Genomic DNA, 27,341 nt, shown 5'->3' with positions numbered 1-27,341 from the left:
TAGCCGATTGTTTTTGCACTTTATCTTCATCAACAACCAGCTGTTTTCCTTTCTATTACAGATCTGATTTTTTATTAGAAATACCTGTATTCTTCACACGATATACCTTCTTAACTTCCTTTCTATCCATCCCATCATTTGACTGATTTTAGAATCAAACTGGTCTTGTCTAGAATGAGATAGTCTATCGAATACTGATTGTTTTGGTCCTGTCCATCCCAGATGGAATGGTCCAAACGGCATAGGGGGTGGTGCCCAAGGTCCACACCAACCCCACAGTGGACATGGAGGATAAACCATACGAGGAGGTCCCCATATCATAGGCATTGGTAGCCCGAAAGGAGGAAACGGTGGTGCTACAATATTATTCTCCCATTGCCTTTTCGTCCCTCCAAACTCATGCTTCAGAGGTGATATTGAACTTTTAAGAGTATTTGGCCGGTTGCCTCTTGTAACACCCTACTTTTCAAGATTTAACATCTTTTTAAAAAAATTCAACTTTAGTGAGTAGCTTCACTATTAGAACAGTTTAAAACCTATTTTCATAAACAACCAAGCTACCTAGGTTATTATTTCTTGTACATTGCATGCTAAGTTTTGTTATGAGCTAGATAAATGCATTAGAGTTCCTTTTCTTTTTATTCTCTTTGGTGTTTTGGAGTAAAAAAGTTTTTGAAAAGGTTTTTACAAAACTTAGTAGTAAATTAGTTAAGGATCTTAATAGTTGGAATTCAAAATTCTTGAATTCATCATCTATTCCATCATTGATCATACCTGATTTTTCTCTAGTTCAATTCAAATTTTATCAAAATTCTTGTTTAAATCCAATCTCTCCTCTTTCTCAAATTGTACCTAAATCTAAATTCAAATTCCTTATCTACTCCCATTCTTATTTAACCTCATCTTTTGGTTTCTCTCGAATTCACTCTGAGCTCAATTCAAATTCAAACCCTATTCAAATTTCTCTACAAAAGTTTTTTCATAAAATCCTAGATATGCCTAAAGTGCCTTTAGACCCAATCCTACCCAAGACCAAGCCCTTGGCTGGCACACAAGTCATCTAGGAGGCCCAACACAAAGGATCCACGAAATCTGTGGATATTCGCGGACTCCTGGACAGCCTTATCTTCTGATGCAGTTTTGGAGTTCAAAATGGTCTCAAATACAAATCTTGAAAATGTCAAAGTTGTAGGCCTTGTCGAGAGCTTCTATTTGAACATATGGAAGTCCCCTTTTGGATAATGGAGCTAGGAGTTATGGCTCCTGAAATCAGTGCTATGTAGATAAGTCTTAGTTCAGATAGGTTATTTTGTGACGCATTTTTGGAAATTGAAATGTCGTTTACAAAAATTCGAATGAATACCAAAGTTGTAGATCTTTTCGAGTACTACAATTTAGAGTCTAGAAACGTCCAATTTGGAGTCCTAACAGTGGAGATATCGTCCTCAGAATAGAGAGCTACGAAAAAGGAAATCCTAACCGACTCAAACTCGAAGCGAATCATGTCCGGTTTGAACTCCACCTCAACCAGATGCTGCTAGCCCTATAAATAGGCGTTGAACGTCCTCCCCTACCCCCTTTACATCCCTCCAAGCCCTACCCACCGCAGGTGCCCTGCCCATGCTCCGTCGTCCGCTAGTATCACCGCTGTCGTCATCCGTGATGCGCTACATCGTCGTCTCCGCGAATCCTCTTTCCCCGATCATCAAAGCAAGGTGAGGAAACATCCTTATCCTTCCTTACCCCTGCTATACCATCATACTAATTTCTAGCCAGGCCCTAGCCCCGGCCAAAGCCTGATTTATGCCGCCACGGTTATCGCCGTCGCGGACAGCTGCACCGTCGCTGATTAGCATCGATGTTCCCAATTGACCAGAGGTCAAATCGTAATTCCCTTTCACCAGAGCGTGACCCATGATGTTGCCCGTGCCCTCACCAACCGGCTCATTCAGTAGATCAGCCAAACCACCGGGATCAAGGTCGACATGCCCGCTGTCCTGTTTTTCAACTCGTTCTACGTGCGCACCGAGTTTGTTGTCGCGTTCCCCATCAATTCAGAAGCTGTATGGATGTATCATCAACATCACGACATGTCCTATGGAGTCTTCTACATGACCTTATGTTCCCTTCACTGGTTGTACAGTGATACGGCCAGAATGCGGCTGCCAACCGCAGTCATCTCCCATCTCATCTCCATTGATCAGTCTTCCTCTCAGGGGACTTTACACAAAACGATGCTATAGCATTGTGTTCCCGAGATATATGAACGTCTCGGTTCAAATGGTTTCTCAAATTTCATAGCCAATCTCCGGGAACGCGAGCATTTTCATTGCTGTATCTGTTCGCAGTCACCACCAAACCTTGCAGCAGTTGTCGCTGTTTTGCCACTATCTCGGATGATCCCTTTCAAAACCAACCATACCTCTGAGTTAGCCTTTCCGTGTTCTACGCTATGCTCCCCTCGTTTCACTGAAATGCCACTGAAGTCCAACATCAATGTTAGTGGCCATGCGCCCGATTATCGTCTCTGACGAAACTCGAGCTGTCGTCACTACGCAGAGTCACCGCCAGTATCCTTAACCTAGAAGCACAACCTCCAGCCATTTGATCCATCATGGGCAGTTGAGGCTAGACCTTAGCTCACTTCTTCTTTAATCCAAGATGATGCTTGCATGGCATGCCAAGTCAGCACCACATCATCCTTTTAGCCTAGTCAGTGAAGTCTAGTCAGCCCTATATCTCTTGAACCTTGTACAATGATGTTGTCAAGTCTGACACAATGATTGTGCAATAAACCTTTTCCTATAGGAAGATAACTCCGGTAAATCAGACTTTCCTTTTCAGCCTAATCCATCTTCCGAAAGCCGTTATCTTTCATCCTAACTCTGACTTAGTCAATTCCTCCATCTAAATTTCTTCTGTAAAATCATAGTGTTTTTAAAGTGTTTTGATTATGTTTGGTACGTTGTTCTTAGTGTTTTCCTTTGTGTTGTTTGTCCATAGTTTTCACGATTAGTTAATGTTAAGAGGATCTAGAAGGACTTCAAGACCAAGACTTTTCTGAAGACCCAACTGAGTCGAGTGAAGGCAAGTTGTGTTCTTGAACATACTTATCCTAGTTTTTAAATGTTTTGCTTTATAAACATGCATGCTAATAATTTGTTGGGAATCCCAAGAGTTAGTCCTTACCCTAGTTTTCCCCTATCATCCTTGTCGCCTTAGTATGGTTTTAGGTTATGGAAGGATAGGTTATGCTTAGCCTTGCTTTTGGGATGGTAATCATGATTAATGCTCTACAAACTTGATAATGGTCCTATGCAACAATGATAAAATATGATGAAATAACTTTTGTAGAAACATGGTATAGGGATTTGAGCATGTGGTATGATGGGATGTATGATTTGGAAAGTGGTAGTCTTGCTCAAATCTAAGGACTGGTTCGTGGGGTGACCTTTCTGTGTTTACAGTACAACCACAAGCCTGATATGGGTCAGACCTAGCCAATTAATTTTCTACTCTCAGTATAGTGTAGACCAGGCTGAAGAACGGTGAATGAATGATGTCATGGGATCCGAAAGGTGCAATGATGTTGTCCATACTAATTTTGGCTCCGTCACTGGACATGATGCAATAGGGGGTAGATGCCAAAACCCTAGGTGTTGGAGTCGATGAAGATGTTGATGGAGAATCATCATTCCCCAGTGGAGTCACCAATTTGTGTCAGCGTTGGAATTTGGCAATCTCGTGCATGGATAACTATCGCTTTTCGCTGTGACACATGACTTGTTTATGAGCAAACAAGCAAAGGATTTATGAGCAAAGCGACAAACCACCACCCAAATCGTGGGGATTCAAAGTAGCAGCGAAGAACTACCCTAAAACTACCCTAATGTGCAGGAAAGTAAAGGAGAACGAAAATAGATGCAATTATTGCGATTGACTGAGTTGTTGCAATTAGCCCTATGGAAATAGGACTCTCAACCCTAAAACCTACGCAAACACGTCCTGTTCGGCCAAAAACACAAAAAGAATATGAACATATCTACGAATCCAACTCGACTCAGACTCAGGCTGAGCACCAAATGGTCCAGTGAGAATAAAAATGATAATGCTGGATCATCCAGTGAGTTCAATTGACTGGAACCCTAGATTCTTTCATAATCTACATTGGATGTTCCGACATGTGGAATGCACTCACCAAAGGCTTACGCCAGACTCTCTGCATGAATATTTCCAGGGAGAAAACTCTCTGCATGAATTGATCTTTATGTTCACTGGATAGTCCGATGCCTCACGGATGCCTCGCCGAACGATTTTTTTCTAGAAAGCATGTTTCTCAACAAGAAATCATCCTTATGCACACCGGATGATCCGACGACCATGTTACACCTCACCGGACAATATCTTGCAGAGAACAAAACCTTCTGCGAGATTTTGAGATATAGGCACCGGATGGTCCGTCGTAATCACCAGAGCTATCGCCGGATTAATTCTTGCAGAGAGCAATTTTCTACACAAAATCCCCTTTTCTATTCACCGGATAGTTCGGTGATGACACAGTCTTAATCACTAGACTATCCGATGTGAATAAAAAGTCGGCCCATGCAATTTTTTACTATCAATAGAAAGAAGATCTGCACATGTTCGAGCTGTGGTTAGTGTCCTAGTACTTGCTCTCAGGCATGTTCGGTGCCATTGCCCAGATCGACTTCTACTACGCACTGGAGCCTTTCTTCTTTGGGTCCAGCGTCGCAAGTGTCGTGTCGACTGTGATCGTCAAACTCGTGAACCTGATCACCGGCAGGGGTGGGGCGGAGCCATGGATCTTGGACGACCTCAATAGGGGCCGCTACGACTTCTACTACCTCCTGCTAGCAGTTCTTGGTGCTGTCGACCTGATCTATTTCGTCATTTGCGCTTACATGTCCAATGAGATGACGCAGAACATGTCATTATTAGAAGCTGGTAATCATGATTAATGCTCTACAAACTTGATAATGGTCCTATGCAACAATGATAAAATATGATGAAATAACTTTTGTAGAAACATGGTATAGGGATTTGAGCATGTGGTATGATGGGATGTATGATTTGGAAAGTGGTAGTCTTGCTCAAATCTAAGGACTGGTTCGTGGGGTGACCTTTCTGTGTTTACAGTACAACCACAAGCCTGATATGGGTCAGACCTAGCCAATTAATTTTCTACTCTCAGTATAGTGTAGACCAGGCTGAAGAACGGTGAATGAATGATGTCATGGGATCCGAAAGGTGCAAGAGGGGGCTTCCGTTGTTGAGGTGGAATCATGCAACGGTGAAACCTTAGTTGGTAGACATGTGCTGAGAGGAGCATTGTAAAGGCTTTGCAGTGATCTCCTAGCCACACACCTTGGATGTGTGCAAGTGTCTAGCTAACACGAGCAAAATGAAGACTTAGTCACTTGCTTGCGGGTGATGAAATCACATCTTGTGGGTAAAGTACAACCTCTGCAAAGTTAAAACTGAATATTCAGCCGTGCTCATGGTCACAAGCGACACGGAAAATCTACCATGATTATAACTTGATGGTTTGGTTAGTGTGGTCAACTGTGGTGGTGGGGACCATAGTTGAGGTGTGGGTCAGTCACGATGGTGGGAATCGTGGTTGAGGTGATTAGTAGTTTAACTTTGGCGGTGGGAGCCATGGTTGAGGTGTTGGGTGTTCAACCTTGGTGGTTAGAACCTTGGTTGAGGTGGTCAGTTGGTTAAGTCAAGATGGGTGGAATCTTTAGGTGGTTGGTTGTTTACAGTCATATACTTAATTACTATTGCTTTTCAAATGTTTTTAGTTAAATGCTATTTTATACAAAAGAGCCAAACTAGCCTTACCTTGTCAAAGCCTTCATATGCATAATATTTCCTTCACAAATACTGAGTGCGACATGTGCTCACACCTGCTATAACCAAACATTCAGTTGGGAAAGAATTCGAAGACCTGGTGAAAGATGCATTCTAGTGAGATATTCTCTGTCGATTGCCTATGGAGTCATCGGTGAACATGTTGAAGACTATCAGGATAAGGTTGTGATGTTCTAGGCGTGTGTCTCCCGGTCGGTTGCTTGCGGTGTTGTTGGGCGCCAGTGTTTCTGTTCCATTGCAGATATCTACATGGAAGACAATATATGTCAATTGCTATAAGAGTTCGACATTTATTTCTTTAAAGTATTGCTTTTGTTATTTCACCTGTGACGTCCTTATGTATGTTAAACATCTTGGCACACATAAGCCGTATCTGGTTTTGTCCATTAAAATCAGGTGTGACTCCTCCCTTTTGTCTAGCCTTACCACTCTCATACTTAGCTAAAAGCGCACCAAATGTAGGTTTTGGATTTTCAAGCTTCTTAGTGGCTTTGCTCTTGTCTTCATTCACCTTCCAACGATGAACTTCCGAAATTTTCGGTTTGATCATCTTTGGTTTCACATTATCTTCACCAATGATCACATCTTTGCCTTTAGTCGGCTCGGCCTGAGATGGCCAAACCAAGATTTTCTTGCCCTCAAAGTTAACCATGTTGATAGGGAATGGATCACTATCAAGCTTCATCTTAGAATTTTCAACAAACTTCAATCGTCCTTCATTAATGGTAGATTGAATCTATTGACAGAACACATTGGAATCGTTAGTAGCATGAGAATATGAATTATGCCACTTACAATAAGCACGCTTCTTAAGATCCTCTTGTGGTGGAATAACATGATAAGAAGATAAACTAATTTGCTTTTCTTGTAGCAAGAGATCAAATATCCTATCGCATTTAGTGACATCAAATGTGAATTTCATCTCTTAGAGTGGAGCATACAAATGGTTTAGACTTAGACTTCCATGCCCACTTAGCTACACACATATCTACACCCTCATCGTCCGACGAATCGTCCTCATACTCAACTACATTAACGTCGGGATGGTCCACTTTATTCTTTTTACTAAACTTTTAGACTTTCCTATACTCTTTGGCATAGCTTTCCTGAGCCAAAGCCCGCTGATATACTCAGCTCACATCTAAAAATTCTTGCCCTTCTACCCTTTCTTTGATATGTGCATGCAAACCGACAAAGGCTAACTCAGCAAGATCTTTGTCGGAAAGAGCCATATTAAAACATCAATTTTTAGTATTCCTAAACCTCCTAATGTATTCAGAAATAGACTCATTATACTTTTGTGTAACCGATGTTAAGTGTATTAACCTCAACTCTGTATCTCTAGTATAGAAATATTCATGAAACTTTTGCTCAAGTTGTGCCCATGTATGAATAGAGTTAGGAGTAAGTGAAGTAAACCAAGTAAAATGCATTGCCGGAAAGTGATAAAGGAAATAAATGCAATCTACATGCATTACTACTACCGGCTTCACCACATTGTGCAAGAAATTGTCCTAAGTGTTCCATTGTGGTACTACCATCCTTCCCATTACTTTTTTTTTAAAAAAATCAGGGACCTTAAACCCACAGGGATATGGAATTGTGTCATAATAATCGGGGCAAGGTTTTTGATAAACCTGTGCTCTACCTTTATGTTCTACCCTGAAGTGCTCCTGCAAAGGCTTGCCATTTCCTCTCTAATGCTCTCACGCCTTATGGATTGTTCGGCCATGGGCTGAATAAGATTTGCATTACTTTGTGGAGGCACTACCGGCTGCGCATATGTAGTATTTGGTGAAAACGCGTTAAAATAAGTATCCAGTAATGGACCATAAGGGATGCCGGTACCTTATAGAGATATGGGAGGTGTACTATATGTCACGGTATTGTATGGAACTAGTGGCATGCTTGCTGAAATTTCATTAGCTCGGCTATTGGTATATGTGGAGCCGAACTAGCTATGCTAGATGTAGAGTTTGGCATTGGAAAAACAAATGAAGTGACCTCTAGCTTACTAGTACTTGGTGTATTAAACGGAGGTGTAACAACATTGGCTGAACCTAGAACATTAGTTTGGTTATGAATTTGATGCATCGGCATGCTTTGTTGTATAGGCGCAGGTGACATGAATTGTGCCGATGAATCTAACAGAGTTTGCTGAAATTTGATATCATTATTGGAAGTTGAAGCATTAGCTTCATGTGACAAGGGCTATTGTAATGTATTTTTAATGCTCCGCATATCAAGAGCTATGGATTCAAAATGACTATTAAGCGAACGATCTAAACCCTTAGCTAATGTATCAAATTTATTACTCATAGCAGCACTTACAGATTGATCAACCGTATGCATAATGTATTCTTGTAAATCATGAGGAGAATCACTTACATTGGGCTTTACCTCATGTTTCGCATGGACGATCGAAGTTGGATCACTCCTTGATGACGCCTTGTCTCATTTTCTGATAGCATGCAAGCATCATCTTCTCCACTTCTCACTCTTAAGTTTCAATGGCTTGGTGATCCTCCTCGGGGAGCTCTCCAAGCGTCGGTGCAATGATGTTGTCCATACTAATTTTGGCTCCGTCACTGGACATGATGCAATAGGGGGTAGATGCCAAAACCCTAGGTGTTGGAGTCGATGAAGATGTTGATGGAGAATCATCATTCCCCAGTGGAGTCACCAATTTGTGTCGGCGTTGGAATTTGGCAATCTCGTGCATGGATAACTATCGCTTTTCGCTGTGACACATGACTTGTTTATGAGCAAACAAGCAAAGGATTTATGAGCAAAGCGACAAACCACCACCCAAATCGTGGGGATTCAAAGTAGCAGCGAAGAACTACCCTAAAACTACCCTAATGTGCAGGAAAGTAAAGGAGAACGAAAATAGATGCAATTATTGCGATTGACTGAGTTGTTGCAATTAGCCCTATGGAAATAGGACTCTCAACCCTAAAACCTACGCAAACACGTCCTGTTCGGCCAAAAACACAAAAAGAATATGAACATATCTACGAATCCAACTCGACTCAGACTCAGGCTGAGCACCAAATGGTCCAGTGAGAATAAAAATGATAATGCTGGATCATCCAGTGAGTTCAATTGACTGGAACCCTAGATTCTTTCATAATCTACATTGGATGTTCCGACATGTGGAATGCACTCACCAAAGGCTTACGCCAGACTCTCTGCATGAATATTTCCAGGGAGAAAACTCTCTGCATGAATTGATCTTTATGTTCACTGGATAGTCCGATGCCTCACGGATGCCTCGCCGAACGATTTTTTTCTAGAAAGCATGTTTCTCAACAAGAAATCATCCTTATGCACACCGGATGATCCGACGACCATGTTACACCTCACCGGACAATATCTTGCAGAGAACAAAACCTTCTGCGAGATTTTGAGATATAGGCACCGGATGGTCCGTCGTAATCACCAGAGCTATCGCCGGATTAATTCTTGCAGAGAGCAATTTTCTACACAAAATCCCCTTTTCTATTCACCGGATAGTTCGGTGATGACACAGTCTTAATCACTAGACTATCCGATGTGAATAAAAAGTCGGCCCATGCAATTTTTTACTATCAATAGAAAGAAGATCTGCACATGTTCGAGCTGTGGTTAGTGTCCTAGTACTTGCTCTCAGGCATGTTCGGTGCCATTGCCCAGATCGACTTCTACTACGCACTGGAGCCTTTCTTCTTTGGGTCCAGCGTCGCAAGTGTCGTGTCGACTGTGATCGTCAAACTCGTGAACCTGATCACCGGCAGGGGTGGGGCGGAGCCATGGATCTTGGACGACCTCAATAGGGGCCGCTACGACTTCTACTACCTCCTGCTAGCAGTTCTTGGTGCTGTCGACCTGATCTATTTCGTCATTTGCGCTTACATGTCCAATGAGATGACGCAGAACATGTCATTATTAGAAGCTGGTGGTGTTGTGGAAGAGGAAGAGATGGTAGAGTTTTACGGCTAGGTTGTCGTTCTTTGTTTCCAGTCAACATGTGGTTGTTTGTTCCATCAAAGTTGTGATTTTCTGGTGAAATTAAATTATGACAAACTTTATGTAAAGATATATATTAGAAATAAGGGTGTATCAAATATGATTCTTTTAGGGCATGTATGTGATTTTGATGATTAATGACAATATAGTCAATGGGACTTAACATATTTCTCAAGTATATACTTTAGTAGGTCTCATGGATGTAATACATGAAGAATCCACCGCATCCGGAATGAAGATTGATTGAATTGGATAAGTCATAGAAAAAATTTACACGCCTGATGATCCAGCGATGTAGGAATTGTACACACCACAGCATTTGTCTCCAGGCATTTGTACACGCCGGATAATCCGGTGATATGAAGTTGGATACGCCAGAGTATTCTAGAAGTTGAAATTTAAGTGTTCCACATGCGCTCAGAGTTGCTCTGATTGGAGCATTTCACAGAAATGGACTACATATAAAAGGAGTTTGTACATACCGGATGGTCCATTATATACATCGAAGGCTTGGCCGGAGCAATATCCAGAAGGTTTTTCTTCGGCTTAGTGGGAAATTGAACTGTACACGCCGGATGGTCTGGCGCATACAGAGGATGCTTCACTGGAGTAATTCAGAGATGCAACGGCTAGTGACAGCTGGCAACGGCTAGCTACGATGGTGGACGAAACACCAAATTGTCTAGTGTTTAGAGAAGCTACATGCCGGAACATCCGGCGTTAAGGAAAAATTATGATCATTGGAGCAACGGCTAGTTTGTGAGTTTGAGGCTATAAATACCCCTCCACTCAGCCATTTGAGTGTGCTAGAGTCCAGAGAAGCTCATATACACATGAGAAGATATCCAAGACACCAAAGTGGTAAAAGTGATTATCCAAGGTAATTAAATACAAGCTTAGAGAGTGATTAGTGCTAATAGGCCTAGAGAGAGTTGTGTCTAGGTATTGCTGCCTAGAGAGGGGATTAAGGAGTGATCCTATATTATACCAAGTGGTATGCTGACACCTTCGAGTTTTAGTGACTCACCGGCACCGTGAGCCTTGGTGGCTCATATTTATTGACCCTCCAACTTGGTGTGGAGTGGCGGCAATACTCTTATACGGGGACACGCAGACCTTTGCCTTGGTGGCTCAAGCTCCGAAGTGAAGACGGTGGTAAGTGACTGGAAGAGAGGTTTGTGGTGAGACCTTACCTTGGTGGCTTGGTGGCTCAACCTACTTGAGACTTAGGTGACTCAAGAGCTGTGATCGGGTGCCGTTCGGAAGCTATAGCCTAGGTGGTTGCTCCAACGTGAATTAGGGGTAGCGTTTATGTCATCGATACCACGGGATAAAAATCTCTTATGTCGAGTTTGCTCTCTCTACTATCTTAACGTTTCCGCATCTACGTACTTGTAATCTATCTTTGTTTGTTACCTTCTTAGAGTAGTTTGTCAAGATTGGCTAGAGGCTGCAAACCTTTTTAAATAGTGAGTAGACACACTAAATAAATCTAAAGCATATTTAGATAAAAATTGATATATTTATCTTGTAAAGTTTTTAAAATTAATTAGTTTTAATTGTCTTAATTCACCCTCTCTTATGATGTTACTGATTCCTTCAAAGGGTTGGCATGTATAGTAACTGGGTGTTTCTCCCTCGTCCAAAAATACCTGAAGGAACGTAGTGTATGAGCTCCTCTTCATTGCAGATACGCTGAGGGCTTGGCCACTTGGGAGAATGGGGTGTCGCATACTCAGGAAGCTGGGATGAAACTACTACGCCACACTGGGCTGCCAACGCCACCTACTCTGTCACTCTGTGTCTCTGCTGCTCGGGCCATTGGGCAAACAGACTCGCAAACGGATAGTATCGTCGCGGCACTGCTGACCGTTGACGCTGAATCAGGCAGTCAGGTGCTCAGCTGCTCAGGGCATCAGCCATACCGGCAATCGGTGGACAACGGTGGGCGCTGGGGTGCCGCACCGCACCACCGCCACCTGCTCAGCTACTCTCGCTGCTGACTTTCAGCAAATCGGACCTCGTGTCTTGCCTCTGTCCACTTGGGAAGCAAAACATCTGGGCAAACTGGGCCACGTGGGGTGGGGTGGACTAGTCCAGAGCAGTGGGCATGGTACCCTATGTTCGGCCTAGGACCCGGGGTGGCCGCCTACTTGCCCTTAGGGTGGATACACTTGAAACTGGCAACGATAAAAAGTATCACTGTCAGTTCTTAAGCTCAACCGATATATCAATGATTGATCCGTTATGAACCAACAGAGATAATCCTCATACCTAGATGTTATGAACTGATAGTGATAATCCTTATCACTACTGGTTCGTAGTTAGAACTGGTAGTGATAAGATGTCCTTCTATAAATATCTTGGCAACTCTGCTTCCCATCTCACTCCACTACCCATCTCACCCCCTCTAGAATATCGATCCTGACGGGTAGTGGCGGTTGAAATGGTGTGATGATCAGAGTCGCCACTTCGAACATCGCTACCCCTTGGGCACGTCTTCTCTCGTTGCTGACCTCATCGCCATCCCCATCGCCTACCATAGCTGCACCGCCCCATTCCCCATCTCCCAATCTCACTCCCCTTAATCCTGTCTTCTCCTGTCGCTGATCTCGCTGTCGTCTCCGTCACCTACCACGGCCGCCTCGCTCCCTATCTCCCTATCTCACTCCCCTCGGACCACCTTCTCCCGTCGTTGTCCCCATCGCCTACCATGTTGTGGCGACCGCGGTTGCGCCGCCATCCCCATTCAAGATTGTGGCAATAAGATAATCTAAATGATTGGTAGAAAACACATTCACTTCAAGATGATTATATTTTTTTCTATTCATTTTGATTTAGTATTGTCGCTGCGGTTTCGAATTGTATTTTTGCCGTTCATTTATATTTAAAATACTTACTAGAAACATTTCAGTATGGAGTATCTGTCTCAATTTTGAAATAAAACTTAAGACCGATTCTCATGCTGAAGAGCTCCTGATAGAGCATTTTTAAATATATGGTTAATTAGGTTATCACTATCGATTTAAAGCATAAACTGGTAGTGATATGGTTTTTGAACCAGCAACTATGAGGGGTTCTGTAGTTGTGTGATATGGTCATGGTTTATCCGTTGAAAATTATTGAAAAGTAATACCAACTTTTGTTGCTCGAGGTGCAATATTTAACTACGGTAACCTCAATGTTTGTCACCAACTAGTTAGCGGATGGAAATTCATGGTGCAAGTTATGTCTGGCAGCTTTGCACAAGAACACGCTGTATGAGGTAATGAATTGACAACCTTATTTGTTCACTGGTCTGTCTCCAGGATAGCTGATCACGGCAGAACTTTTTTTAAATAACATTATTTTATTAAAAAATTGCAAAAATAATACTTTGGAGAATAGGCTCCCCACTCGAGGCCTTACCCAGCCGTAGGGAGTCCATGCACATCCGACCTCCGCCACATCTCCTCCGTCACTAAAATGACACATGAGCTACGTGTGTTCCCGTATTGTCTCATCACGTGCCTCGGTGTCGCCAGCTTCTCACTCCTCAGCAGTCAGCCCCAGCGTCCTCTCCACCTTGTCCAGTATTTGCTTGCCACCTTCATGCACCACCCAGAATACCTCGTCATTCAAGTCTGGAACTGGCTGTTGGTTAATCTCGCCACGTTTGCATTCCAATAGCTTATGTTTTTTTAGTTAGCGTTCAGTTAGATAGAGGTCTCGATGAGCTGTTCGTGGGATGGTGTGACAATAGTGGATCGAGGCTGAAGAATAGGGTGACTAGCGCCACCACTTCTCTGTAATCTCTTTGATAAATAGTGAGAAAGAAAACGAAAATAACAGCAAGTTTGCACGCTGCACAAAACCTCTGTCAACACACTGCAATTCTGATTGCTCTCGTGTGCGTTCGAGTTGTCTTCTGATCTGAGCTTGCACCAACATCTGGTACTAGAGCGCGTGGTGTTCGATCCACCTCTGTAGCCGATCAGTGTTTGATCTGTTTCAGCAATGTCGAGCTCAGATGCGGACGGAAGTGACAAGAACAAAGCGGTGGTGCAAGAGCGCGTGGTGTTCGATCCACCTCTGTAGCCGATCGGTGTTTGATCCGTTTCAGCAATGTCGAGCTCAGATGCGGACGGAAGTGACAAGAACAAGGCGGTGGGAACACCTCCACCGAAGGCACCGGTCACCGGCGACGGCAGTAGCGACTTGCGCATTGTTGAGCGTGTGATTCGGGAGAGTGACGGCGCGGTGCAGTATCCACTACTGACGCGCACAAACTACCCCGACTAGTCTCTCGTTATGAGGGTCCAATGGCAGGCGCAAGGCCTGTGGGAGGCGGTAGAGACCAGCACCGACGACTACCATGAAGATCGACGTGCTCTGTCCGCAATCTTGAAGGCGGTGCCGCCGGAGATGCTGCGAACCTTTGCGGTGAAAGACACCACAAAATATGCATGGGACACGCTGAAGACCATGCAGATGGGGTGCGAGAGGGTGCGCGAGATGAAGGTGCAGACACGGCGAAGGGAGTTCGAGGAGCTCAAGTTCAAGGACGGTGAGTCCATCGAGGATTTTTTATTGCGTCTTATAGGCATTGTTAACAACCTCGAGATGCTCGGCGATCCCGTCTCCGACCACAAAGCAGTGTTGAAGTTTCTGCGCGCGGTCCCTTGCAAGTATCGACAGATGGCAGGAGCAAGCCAACCTCACGCGTGCGGAGGCGAACAACGACGATCAACCAGCCCTGCTCATGGCGCAGGTCTGCACACTGTCGCAGATCAGCAACGATGCGTCTCAGGAGGTGTACCTGAACGAGGAGAGGGTGGTTCCAGTCAATACAGGCGACGATATTTGGTATCTCGACACCAGCGCCAGCAGCCATACGACTGGAGAAAAGCGGACGTTCACAACACTCGATGAGACCATGCGCGGCACGGTGTGCTTTGGCAATGGCTCGGTGGTGAACATATGCGTGAAGAGCACCATCGTGCTCCAGGGCCTCACCGGTGACCATCGCGCCCTCTCCAACGTCTTCTACATCCCAAGACTACGCAGCAACATCATCTCCCTCGGCCAGCTCGACGAGAACGGTTGCAAGATCGTGATCGAAGACGGCATCCTCTGCATCCTCGATAGAGCACGCAAGGTGCTCGCTCGCGTGTTTCGGACGCGCAATCGTCTGTACATGCTCAACTTAAACCTGGCGGTGCCAGTGAACCTGCTGGCGCAGAAGGACGATGACGTTTGGCTGTGGCATGCCCGATTCGGGCATCTTCATTTCCATGCTCTGCACAGTTTGTCGTGCAAAGGGATGGCATGAGGGATACCCTGCATCGAGCATGTGGAGGAGTTCTGTGATGGATGCGCACTCGGGAAGCAGCACAGGACCCCGTTCCCTCAAGCCACGACATACCGCGCACAGCGCCCGCTAGAGCTGGTGCATAACGATCTTTGCGGGCCAATCACGCCAGCAATAGCAGGGGAAAAGGTATTTCATGCTCATTGTCAATGATTATAGTCAATATATGTGGCTTGAGGTGCTCAGGACCAAGGACGAGGCACTCCGCTTCTTCAAGAAGATCAAGGTGGCTACAGAGGCAGAGCGCGAGTGCAAGCTGCTCGTGTTCCGCTCTGACTGCGGTGAAGAGTTCAACTCCTGCACGTTGTGAGGAGAACGGCATCAAGCACTACACCACCACACCTTACTCGCCGCAGCAGAACGGCGTTGTTGAGAGGTGCAATCAAACGGTGGTCGAGATGGCGCGCTGCCTCACGAAGTTGATGTCGGTGTCGGGGATGTTATGGGGAGAAGTAGTCAAGACGGTGATCTACCTGCTCAACCGCGCGCTGACAAGGAGCGTGAGCGGCATGATACCCTATGAAGCATGGCACAAGAAGAAGCCCAGTGTGCATCATCTGAGAACCTTCAGATGTGTTGCACATGTGAAGAACATCGGCCCAGGCTTGCACAAACTGGCAGATCGCTCGACGCCGGGGTGTTCGTTGGCTACGAAGAGGGCGCGAAGGCCTACTGGGTCTATGATCCGGTGGGAAAGCGGTTGTACGTGACAAGGGACATGGTCTTCGAGGAGCGTTGTGCCTGGAGCTAGGAGACATCAAGTGACATGGAGGTAGCTACGACACCAGCCACATTCACCATGGTCTACGCCACGGAGACCGGCACGGCGACAACGACATCTGCACCAACTCCTGAGTCCACCGCACCAAAACCCGAGCCACAAACGCCTGCGCCATCGCAGACGCAAGCACAGTGGGCCACACCACCCACACACGACGACGCCCGCGACACTGACTCGGGCCCTCAACACTATCAGCGTGTCGAGGACCTGTACGATGTGACAGAAGCGAACACCCAGGTCGAGGAGAGCGGCCTGTGTTTCTTGGCGGCTGAGGAACTGGCGGGCGTGGGCGATGCGCTTGCCGACGAGTCCTTGAGGAGCGCCATGGAGGATGAGATGAGATCGATCAACGACAACAAGACTTGGGAGTTTGTTTCACTCCCGACCGAGCACCGCGCCATAGGACTCAAGTGGGTCTTCAAGGTGAAGAAAGACGCCACTGGCAACGTTGTGAAGCACAAGGTGAGGTTGGTCGCCAAAGGCTACGCACAGCGCCAGGGGGTGGACTTTGAGGAAGTTTTCGCCCCCGTGGCCCGGATGGAGACGGTGCGCTTACTACTTGCGCTCGCCGCGCATGACAAGTGGGAGGTGCATCACATGGATGTGAAATCTGCGTTCCTGAATGGCAATCTCGCGGAGGAGGTCTACGTACAGCAACCACCGGGCTTCGTCGACCACGCCAATGAACACAAGGTCCTGAAGTTGTGCAAGGATCTGTACGGGCTCCGCCAAGCTCCTCGTGCGTGGAACGCTAAGCTGGACGCCTCCCTCATCTCGCTCAAGTTCACAAGGAGCCCGCTGGAACATGCCGTCTACCACAGAGGAGATGCTTACTCATTCTTGCTGGTGGGTGTTTATGTAGATGATTTGATCATTACAGGCACAAGTGCTCAAGACATTATCAAGTTCAAGCCCTAGATGCAGCAGATGTTCAGCATGAACGATCTCGGTCTCCTCAGTTATTATTTGGGGATTGAGGTGCGTCAGGCTGACGGCAAGATCACATTGTGCCAAGGAACTTACGCGGCGAAGATCTTGGAGCACGCCGGCATGGGAGGCTGCAAACCAAGCCACACGATGATGGAGAATCGGCTGCACCTGAGTAAGCAGGACGGGAGTGCGGTTGTGGACGCGATGAAGTACCAGAGTGTGATTGGCAGTCTGCGCTACTTGGTCAATACTCGGCCGGACATCGCTCACGCGATGGGGATGGCTAGCCAGTATATGGAGACGCCGAGTGTGCAGCATTGGGCTGCAGTGAAGTAGATACTCAGGTATGTTCAGGGGACACTGAAGTACGGATGCTGCTACAAGATGGGAGAAGGAGATGCTGCACTTGTCAGTTACAGTGATAGTGATCTCGCCGGCGATGTTGATGACTGGAAAAGCACTTCAGGCATAGCATTCTTCATCAGGAGCAGCATCATCACATGGACCTCGGAGAAGCAGAAGATCGTTGCTCTGTCCTCCTATGAGGCGGAATACGTCGCGGCGGCGGCGGCATGTTTGGGTGTTTGGTTGAGTCGCCTCGTAGGCAAGCTCATCGGGCGCGAACAGCTGGAGTTCAGGCTGCCGGTGGATAACAAGTTGGCCATCGCGCTTTGCAAGAACCCGTTGCATCATGAGAGGAGCAAGCACATAGACACTAAATTTCATTACATCCGGGAGTGCATTGATACCGGCAAGATGGATGTCAATCATGTTGGGATAGATGGCCAGCTAGCTGATATTTTGACGAAGGCGCTTGGGCGAAACAAATTCATCCAGATGTGTTAGAAAGTGCAGCATGACGAGCTTAAGGGGGTGATTTGTTGGTTAATCTCATGTTTGCATTACAATAGCTTATGTTTGTTTTTTTTAGTTAGCGTTCAGTTAGATGGAGGCCTCGACGAGCTGGTTGTGGGATGGCGCAACAATGGCGGATCGAGGCTGAAGAATAGGGTGACTAGCGCCACCACTTCTCTGTAATATCTTTGATAAATAGTGAGAAAGAAAACGAAAACAACAGCAAGTTTGCATGTTGCACAAAACCTCTGTCCACATAGTGCAATTCTGATTGCTCTCATGTGCGTTCGAGTTGTCTTCTGATCTGAGCTTGCACCAACACTGGCATGGCGGCATTCTGCAGTGCACGCTCTATCGAGCAACCCACAGCTGCCGACACATGCGAGGGAACGTCTGGCTGCAGGGTGAACACTATCCTCTCGTCCCGCAGCTTCAACGCAATGACCTCCCCTGTCCCAGTATAATCTCCTGGGACGACGACACAAGCTCGAACATGGCACGCTCATCCGCAGATGGGTTAGACCCAACCACAACCGCGCCTGCAGCATCGCCAAAGATGGCCTACCCGACAAAGGTTCCCGATGTGGGACCAAGGTTCGGCTTACCGATTGGAGCTCGGTTACCGAGCTCCGGCGGTAATCGAAAAGTTGCGGTTACCGTGGTAACTAATCGAAAATTCAAAAAAATTCGGACAAAATTTATTTGGCAAAATTTGAAATTTAGGAAAAAAATCGCGATTTTAGCCGCTCGGTAACCGATCGGTTTGGACCGGTTACCGAGCGGTTTTTGCGATTTATCGAGCGGTTTTCTTGAATTTTCCGTATTATCGGTAACCACTCGGTTTTCTCGGTAACCGCTTGGTTTTCTCGATTTATCGAGTGGTTTTCTCGATTTTCAGTGAAGTTCAACAAAAAATCCAAAAATTATCTCAATCTTGTAAAATCAATAAATAATTCATTTGAGCTTCAAATCTAGTGAAACAAATTTTTTAGTTTCCTTGTAACATGATCTACATGATAAAAGTATTTATACTCATAAAAAGTTCAAAATTTTCTGTGAGAAAATGTATTTGTTAAACCAAGTTAAATGCATAGTTTACTCTTTGCTAATCCAAAAATCATGAAACTAATTTTGTTAGTCTTCTTACATGATCCTATGTCTTTTAAAAATACATGAACTCATGAATTAGTTATTGTAACATGCAAGATTGTGTAAATATGTTGCGACTAGATTAATTTATAACTGACCCATCACACCTCAAAAATTATTGAAACCACTTTTATTAGTTTATTTATACTATGATTTACGTAGAAAAAATAATAATAGACATGAAAAAATTAATTACAATACTGTTTCTTAACATATTCACTTTATACTTGTGAACCTTGTAAAAAACATAGAGAAATTAATGAAACTCTAAATAAAGTGAAATCAATTTTAAAGATCCTCTTAAGATACGTTTTACACAAGAAAAATATGTATTTGCATGTTAAACTTTTCCTTAACAAGAGTTAATAATTGAGCCACACACTTCAATTTTTTTCATTTTTTTAAACTTCCTTCCTATAGAATATGATGCAAACGATATTATTTTTGAATTTGTTTTTCACATAATGTCTTAGAATTGTGTCTAGTTTGTTTTAAGATTTGTTTTGGAATTTTTTATTTTTTCAAATTTTTTAAATTCAAATTTAGTTATCGTTCGGTTTCTGAAATCAAACCGGAGCGAGATGATCGGTTATCACGATTTTTCTCGGTTACCGTCGGTTTTTTAACCAAATGTGGGACTCGGAGGGGCCTCGCAGGGACAGGGCGTACACCTCATAGCAGACCACAGGGACCCGGGCGCCGGGGTTGTTCTCTGCGAGGTCCTTGGAAATGCGCATGGCTGAACAGCCGCTGTGGCACCCTGCCAGCTGGTACATCATGAGACGTTTGGTGGAGACTGGGAGGCCAAGGAGCTTTACGAGTTCGCAGTCCGCACCTGGCAAGCAGCCACTGCTTGTCGTGCTAACGAGGAGGTGCGTGATACCAGAGGCCTGCTTGCCCCAGTCTTTTATGTAGGCTGTCACTGATGGGTTGCTCTTCAACCACTCGTCAGACATGTAGAAGTGTCTCTTCTCTGTCGTTGTCTTTTCACCTACATTTAATTAATACATAATCATAATTTTATCTATTGGATTAATAGAAAATATCTACATTTGATTGCATCAATTCCTTTATACATGCGACGGTCACAAAATGTGCTCATATCAATTTGAGAAACAATGAGACAACATACAAAATTAATAGCAAAACAGTATTGTCTTATTGCAAAACAAATACTGCATTCCTTTTTTATTGTTTTAGACTTGTACACAAGTATTAAGAAAAACCACAATATACCCTATACCTCTATTAAGATTGTACTCATTAAATGTGTTCGTCTCTCGTCAACTATGCATAGTGACAACAAAAGAATTAAGTCTTGGAAAACGTACCAAGGACTAAATAGAATGGAAACATGTAGCTATATATGTCTCTTTCACGGAATCCTTTAACAACAAAAAACAACAATATTTTTCACAAGCCAAAACCACAAAAGAAGTACAGAGAGAGTAATAAGATTGTGGCAGGTAACATGAACAATGATAAGTATATGTGTACACTTACATATATTGGCAATTGGCAAACCTAGCCTTCAGATCCACCGTATGATTGTTGCTGGTTATCCCAAAATAGTAATCTAGGAAAGACTTTTGCTCCAACACATGCTCTGGGACGGCTTTCCCTATACCCATGATAGTTGCTAGCCCACTACCATGAGGATTTCCCAACTCATAAATCTCCACTCCTATCTTGAAAGAAGCCATGGTATGTATGCAAGCTTTCTGATATATCTGGTGAGACACAGACTAAAGTAGAGATGATATGTATGCAAGCTTTCTGATATATCTGGTTCCGAAGCATGGCATTTTATAGGCCCTGATCATGGCGAGGGCAAACTTTCTTTGTACTTTTTTTTAATCAGGATTTCCTTACCCGGTCTTTATTGGAGGCCTTACAAGGGAATGTGCGGGACGGTCCGGCTCAGCTCCAACCTCAGAGCTTTGCCACTGAGCTCCTTACCCGTCCGCAACTTTCTTTGTACTGTGAGCGGCAATTGAACCCCAGCTTAACCCCGTACTTTATTATTGCTAATGAGAATAAACCATCAGTTGATCAACAATGCATGGCCCGTACCAATTAGCATCTAGCACTTGCAATACACTCTTACCTTTTTTATTTGTGTTTTTATGTTGTAAATATGGATGTCTGAAAAGGGCAAGTCAGAAATAACTATTACAATCATTGTTGTAGTGTACTCCTATATATATATATATTCTACTAGCATTTTTTTTGTGTCCATGGAATAATATTCTGAGATCCTAGCACTAGCTAATGACCTCATGTCTCACTCATGCTCAATGTTTGGCACAAACTAGTTAGTGCATGAAACTCGATTGAACCTTTTGACACGCAAACACAATCAAGTGCAAATCACTAATTGTGCTCAATGAGTCGGAATTCACAGTGCGTATTGTTTTTGCACCCCTTTTTCGATGGTGCTCGCCGGATGGCCCCAAGTGGTTCCCCTTGTCATTTCTCTAGTGGTAGACATGGAGCACACCACCTTAAAGAACCGGAGCAATCAGGCGTTCCACTAACGCATTGTTCCTTTCGCTCGCCTTGAGATAGTAGCATATTAACACCCCACTAGCACTTGGCTGCACACTCAGAAACGATGGAGGCAAAGTGCTCATTATCCTCCTTTAGCTTTCCGTTATTATAAGGAGGAATTTGGGCGCACCAATCATCCTGAGATTGGATATTGGAGCACTGCCCCTCTGCTATATAAACCTGGATATCCACTGTTCTGATGCAGTGTTCAGAAACTGGAAGGGTTGGGGGGGAAGAAGGGAAGAAGATGAGCTCCAAGAAAGTAGACAGGGCTTCAGTACTTGTTCTTCTGCTCATTGTTGTGTCAGCGCTTTCAGTTTGCACTGCAGGTTGGTTTCCTTGTTCCACCATTTATTTTCTGGTTTCCTATAAAATATTTTCAATTTTCTGTAAATTGTCTTTGAACTACATAAAGAGAAAGATGTGAACAGTCGGGATTTGTCAAAATATATTCGATATATTTTCAACAAAAAAGTTGCAGGATCCATATTATTTGAGAGGAAAAAAACATGTACCTGTCTAAATGAGACAAATATGCAAAATATGATTTTTGTTCACTAATCTTTCATGGTGATTTTTGCAGGAGGAAGGGGCCTGGCGCATGAAAAGATTCACAAGGTACACATGAGATATACCTATGGAGAGTAGCAATGTTCAATAAAACACAATTTCTTGAGAGCTAGAATGATAAAAAATCATTTACAAATCCATATTATTAAGTTTGAGAATAGCCCAAGAAAAGCGAGCTGATGTTTCTTTGGAAAACAAATGATTTATATTCATTTCACGTGTGGTTTAATTCAGAAGCATTCCGCTGCTGCATCTGGAAAGGGAGCAACAGCTTCGGGCGATATGGTTAAGACAAACGATTATGGGCGCTATGACCCGGCTCCGGCGTTTTCCAAGCCTCGCTCTAAGCTTATACCGAACTGATCGACAGTACTGCTGCTCAGCTTGTGTGTACAACCATCGTTAAACTAATTGACAACATATATTATATAGTTAGATGACATATGAGTAATGCTATATGCTTGTGTAGAGTATATGGATGGATCATAGAAATAGTCGTGTACTAGTATGTAGGTAACTTGTGTAATAGATGGCCGTGGAGCCTCCACTGAATCTACTCTACTTCTACTAATGTAATGCTTAGTGTTATGTTTGGTGATATGTTTTCCCTTGAACTTTTCCCACTATATTGCCACTCTGTAGGATCGAGAAAAACGATTAGTGGAGGGTGAATGGGAGCCTCATGGATGGTCTATTTTGATCTTTTACCTAATGCGTCTCAAATAAAAATAGAAGTAAGAAACCGAGAGAAACAAAAACAAATCACACCGAACATCTCCGAAAAGATTATTTTGATCAAAAGCTCTAATGGATGGATCTGAACCCTAGGTTCCATAGAAAACCATTTCAAATGTCATTGCTTACAAAAACTTGCAACTTGATGAAGAAATACTCAAATCCAAAAGAACTAGGTATTGGGTGAAGAAACTCTCAAAATTGATAAATTTAGAAGTAAGGGATGGTTCACAACCAATTTATAGATAATTTATAGATGATTCTTATCTCTCTAGAAACAAGAAGAATAACTTCAACACAATGCAAAAATTCAGCTCTCCAACAAAAACGAAAAACGCAACACAACCGAAAAACTTGCAATTATGCAAGGGAACCAAAAGAGAGAAACTAGAAGGAGATGAACACACGGGCAAGAGAAAACACGATATTCATTACTTGTAGAGGAATGCTCTATTTTCGACTAATTATAAATGATTTTGGATACACAGCTCTCACATAAACCATAACCAAGTCATTTCTCTCTTTCTCTTCTAAAACCCTATAACTCAGCTCTCAAATAGATAGATCAAGGAAGCTCTCATAGCCATCCTCTCATATTTATAGGCCTCAGAAGCTTCCTTGTATCTCAAGTTTTCTATTTTTCTTGCATCCCAAGTTTTCTAGATTTCTTGTATCCTAAAAAACCTAGATTTTTTTGCATTCCAAGTAATCTTTCTAATAATAATACGTGTACTCCATCTTGCGATCTTGACCACTGGTAAGTCTCTTATGCTATCGATCCCTCGGCCCATCTTGTCACTTACAACGGCATCCCTTTCGCTTGAATTTATCAACACACCATCTTCATTTATCTTCTCAAGATTCGCTTGCTCTCCAAGTGTACAACTAGGATCACCCTTGACTCCACCTGACCTCATTGATCGTTTGGCACCAAGCACCCTGCTTAGTCCCAATCATCTTGCCATCGATCGTCAAGTTGCATCCATCACCTATACATCATAAGACAAGCACACAAGTTTATCCAACTACATTTCTCACCTTCTCCTGTTAGTCATAGTCACAATCATACATTGTAATACATAGATATGCTCATGTAAACCAAATTTATCTCAATCGTTATCAATAACTCATCACATATAAACCAAGGTACATATCCACTTAGTTTCTTATAATATTTTCAAATCACCTCTTAACTATTTTACCATCTTTTCAGCGTTTATCTTGAGATACTCTTAATTTTCTTACCATTTCTGATCTTATTTCCATTATGCTCGCACCATAAAATCTTTTCCACCAAATGTTGAAATTCTTCGATACCCTTTGCTAGTTGGGGTTTTATCTAATACTATCTACATCTACATCTCTTATATAAGTTTGAGATCCCTAGTTGTGACCAATTCGCGCTTGGAAAGGTCCACGTAGCGCTTTGTTGGTTTGCAGAATCACTGAACTCTCCCTTGACACCTTGGGCAGCGCCAGCCTATCTCACCAGCACGACGGGCCACACGCGAGCCCTACCCCGTGTACTTGTTTCTTGGTCAGCAGCGTCAAGCAATCTTGCTACCTGCCATCGCTGACCTTCTACCCTGTGCATCCCCTTCTTGCGGTGCTGGCTCTGCATTAGGTAGGCACTAAAGTTCTTTAAAAACTCCCCACAAAACTGGATATATGGAAGGATGTATACTGTGAAAAATGTCAAGATCAAATCCAAAAACAATTCAGAGATATGAAAAAGACAAATATTTGCATCAATAGTGATTTTACTATTATTTTTTGCTGTTCGTCAAATGTATATCACTTAAAAATAACATTGTTTAATGTTGTAATTTACATGGCTATATATAGCATTTGTCCAAACCTACATCTCCAATATTTTCTATTTTGCTAATTTTTGAAGAAATTTATAGATAAGTAGAATAGACACTATTATAAAAGCTATTTTTTGAGACATCTAGGTTTCATTTTTACATGGGGTTCATATGACAAACCACCTGAGTACTCGGCTGCGGCTCCGTGCTGATGTGAACCGCCTATGGAAACTAATTTCCACGAACCGCTTATGAAAATAGCTCTATTTTCACAAGCAGTTCATATAAGGAACCGCATCGGAAAATATCCATTTTCACAGGCGGTTCCTTATGTGAACCACCTGTAGAAATGTAGCTATTTTCACAAGTGGATCACATAACGAACTGCCTATAGAAACTAATTTTCACAAACGGCTCACATTAGGAACTGCCTGTGTAAATATCTTCATAAATAGTGCATGTCCGTGAGGAGCTCAATTCAGACCGAGCTAACTGTTGTTTGAACAATACAACTCAAGACGTGGTTGCGAAATTTGAAAATAAAGGTGGAAGATTTTGTTTTTGAATTCCTTGGAGGAGGCATCTAAAGTAAGAGTATCTCATCCCTAGGTAGCATCTTTTTGAAGTATAGATTTAGATTTTTGGCTTATTTAGGGTTTGAATATGTTCTAGAGTGCTCATGGTTCTAGCCATTTAGATCCTTAAATTATATAAAATTTGTGGTAATATTGATTCCATTGTGTAGATTCACATGATTCTAGCATTATATTTCAACAATGTAGCTTCAGTTTGATGTTTTAAGCCTCTAGGAGGTTTTATCATGAATGATGATTTTTTTTTTATCTAGATCCAAATCTAGATGTAGAGGGAGAGAGAGTAATGGATCCATATTGTTTTGAGCCATAAATTTGCGCCAATGTAGAATCAATTGCATAGACATATTATAATCATAATGTGCCCAATTTTTTTTCTATATTTTAAAAAATTCTTTTTTAATTATGATTTTATTATTATCTAATTAATTTATGTATCTAATTTTGTGGTTGAACTTAAAGATAGACATAGCATGGATGTACGATGCGCAAGACATGGAGAAATATACATCAAAGGACTTTCGGCTTTTATTGAAGCCGTGAAGAAGTCCGCTTTGACTAAGAAGACAATGGAAATCTATTGTCCATGTTTAGGCTACAACACCCCGCTGATGCTAGCCAATTGAGAAAGTTCGATGCTATGTATCCAGATTTCGCTAAAGAACTAAGGAATGTAAGGTTCACATTGAGTGCCGATGGAATGAATCCTTTCAGTGACATGGGCACATCACATAGAACTTGCCCAGTGGTCCTGGCCATCTACAGCCTTCCTCCATGGCTATGCATGAAGCGTAAGTACTTTATGTTGTCCATTCTTATCCAAGGACCGAAACAACCTGGCAAAGATATAGATGTGTTTCTAGAACCACTGATAGAAGATATGGTGAAACTGTGGAACGATGGTGCCCGGGTGTGGGATGTGTTCCGACGACAGTACTTCACGCCGAAAGCCATGATTTTCGTTACCATCAGTGATTGTTGGAGATGATCTCCTTCCCCCCCTCTTCGGAGGGTACCTCGAAGTCTACTAGAAATATTGCATGCTTGCCATTGCAGCTTTGTTTCAGGGACTTCATCTGCAAGCGAAGAAGATCATGAAACGCCATCAGTTGAAGGGTGTAGGCGCGCCCGCATCTTTGATCTCCCGTATCGGCGAAGATGAGGGCGATCTTCGACCGAAGGGCGAAGTCCATGCCCGCGGTCGGGAGCGATCGCGGCGGGCGAAGATACGAGCTGACCTTCGCTCGAGGGACGAAGGCCATCTGACGGACATCCGAGTGGAGAAGGCTTCAGTACATCTTCGGAGGTAGAGATCGCTGCGGGACAGTGGGCCCATTTTCGGTCGTTCGGGGTAGGGTTGTAATTATATAATTACGCTCACTTGTACCATAATGCCCCTGTATATTCCGAGAATATAGCAGGTGAGGGGTAGATTTGTAAACCGCACCTGTGGTGGCTAGTTACAGGCTATAAATAGGGCCACACTGTACCTGGAAGGGGCATCGAAAGACTATTTTTCCTCTAACACGTGTCACTCTGAGGGCCCTTCAATATCCCCGTAACCGAAGGCCCACCTTGTTTGGGATTTTGGTCCCAACAGTTGGCGCCGTCCATGGGGACCGAACATTTCGACAACATGATACCCAAGAAGAAATTGAAGCCAACCGGAACAATGGAAGTATTGCCGGAACGTCTAGCCGCAGCTGGGCCTTCGGCCGAAAGACCCCCTTCGGCCATGCTAGGATCAAGTAATGCTTCGGTTGGTGGAGCTTCGGGCGGACGAGAGCAATGTTGCGGAGTTGAGGTAGCACCACAAGGACCCAGTGATGGCCGCCACGGTGAAGCACTCCGGGTTAATGCGGAACCAATTGATCGTGCACACTTCGAGCCTCTGGCAAAAGAAGGCGAAAGGGTGTGAAATGAAGAATGGGTAGACCTTGACGACTTCGCAGAGTATGAAAACGAGGATGAAACAAATAAAGAGAGAATAGCCAGGCAAGAAGCCGAAGAGTTGGAAAGGCATATAGCGCAGAAGAAGCGCATGTTAGATGGCCTGGCAGCAAGTCGAAAAGTCGTAGAATACCACAGGCGGGCAGATGAAGCTAGGAAAACATTGG

At 43.7% G+C, this 27,341-nt stretch overlaps 2 protein-coding genes and 1 pseudogene across 3 annotated transcripts; 2 read left to right on the top strand and 1 right to left on the bottom strand.

Annotated features, from left to right (window-relative positions):
- Nucleotides 1-4,682: 4,682 nt before the first annotated feature.
- Nucleotides 4,683-9,876, top strand: LOC133900202 (protein NRT1/ PTR FAMILY 1.2-like). The gene is made up of 2 exons (XM_062341324.1): nt 4,683-4,965; nt 9,548-9,876. Exons 1-2 carry the CDS (start codon nt 4,683-4,685, stop codon nt 9,874-9,876), a joined length of 612 nt encoding a protein of 203 aa, XP_062197308.1.
- Nucleotides 9,877-12,863: 2,987 nt separating this feature from the next.
- LOC133900201 (chalcone synthase-like) lies at nt 12,864-20,772 on the bottom strand (annotated as a pseudogene).
- An 816-nt stretch (nt 20,773-21,588) lies between these two features.
- Nucleotides 21,589-22,686, top strand: LOC133900989 (uncharacterized). Of its 2 annotated transcripts, none has more exons than XM_062342288.1 (3): nt 21,589-21,847; nt 22,102-22,136; nt 22,326-22,686. In XM_062342288.1, exons 1-3 carry the CDS (start codon nt 21,718-21,720, stop codon nt 22,449-22,451), a joined length of 291 nt encoding a protein of 96 aa, XP_062198272.1. In that variant the 5' UTR covers nt 21,589-21,717; the 3' UTR covers nt 22,452-22,686. The 2 variants fall into 2 exon arrangements, with proteins under 2 accessions (XP_062198272.1, XP_062198270.1); XM_062342286.1 differs by having other exon boundaries at nt 21,606-21,847; nt 22,323-22,686.
- Nucleotides 22,687-27,341: the final 4,655 nt, after the last annotated feature.

This window comes from Phragmites australis, chromosome 19 (genome assembly GCF_958298935.1).
Source record: "Phragmites australis chromosome 19, lpPhrAust1.1, whole genome shotgun sequence".
NCBI classification, from domain to species: domain Eukaryota; kingdom Viridiplantae; phylum Streptophyta; class Magnoliopsida; order Poales; family Poaceae; genus Phragmites; species Phragmites australis.
Note: the sequence above shows the minus strand (reverse complement) of the source record. Positions and strands in the feature narration are given on the sequence as shown.

Bases quoted from the DNA above. Each gene is read 5' to 3' on its own strand.
- LOC133900202 (XM_062341324.1), top strand. From the start codon at position 4,683: ATGTTCGGTGCCATTGCCCAGATCGACTTCTACTACGCACTGGAGCCT. The intron at 4,966-9,547 runs GTAATCATGATT...ACTTGCTCTCAG, and splicing joins CATGTCATTATTAGAAGCTG to GCATGTTCGGTGCCATTGCC.
- LOC133900989 (XM_062342286.1), top strand. From the start codon at position 21,718: ATGCAGTGTTCAGAAACTGGAAGGGTTGGGGGGGAAGAAGGGAAGAAG. The intron at 21,848-22,101 runs GTTGGTTTCCTT...TGATTTTTGCAG, and splicing joins GCTTTCAGTTTGCACTGCAG to GAGGAAGGGGCCTGGCGCAT. The intron at 22,137-22,322 runs GTACACATGAGA...GGTTTAATTCAG, and splicing joins CGCATGAAAAGATTCACAAG to AAGCATTCCGCTGCTGCATC.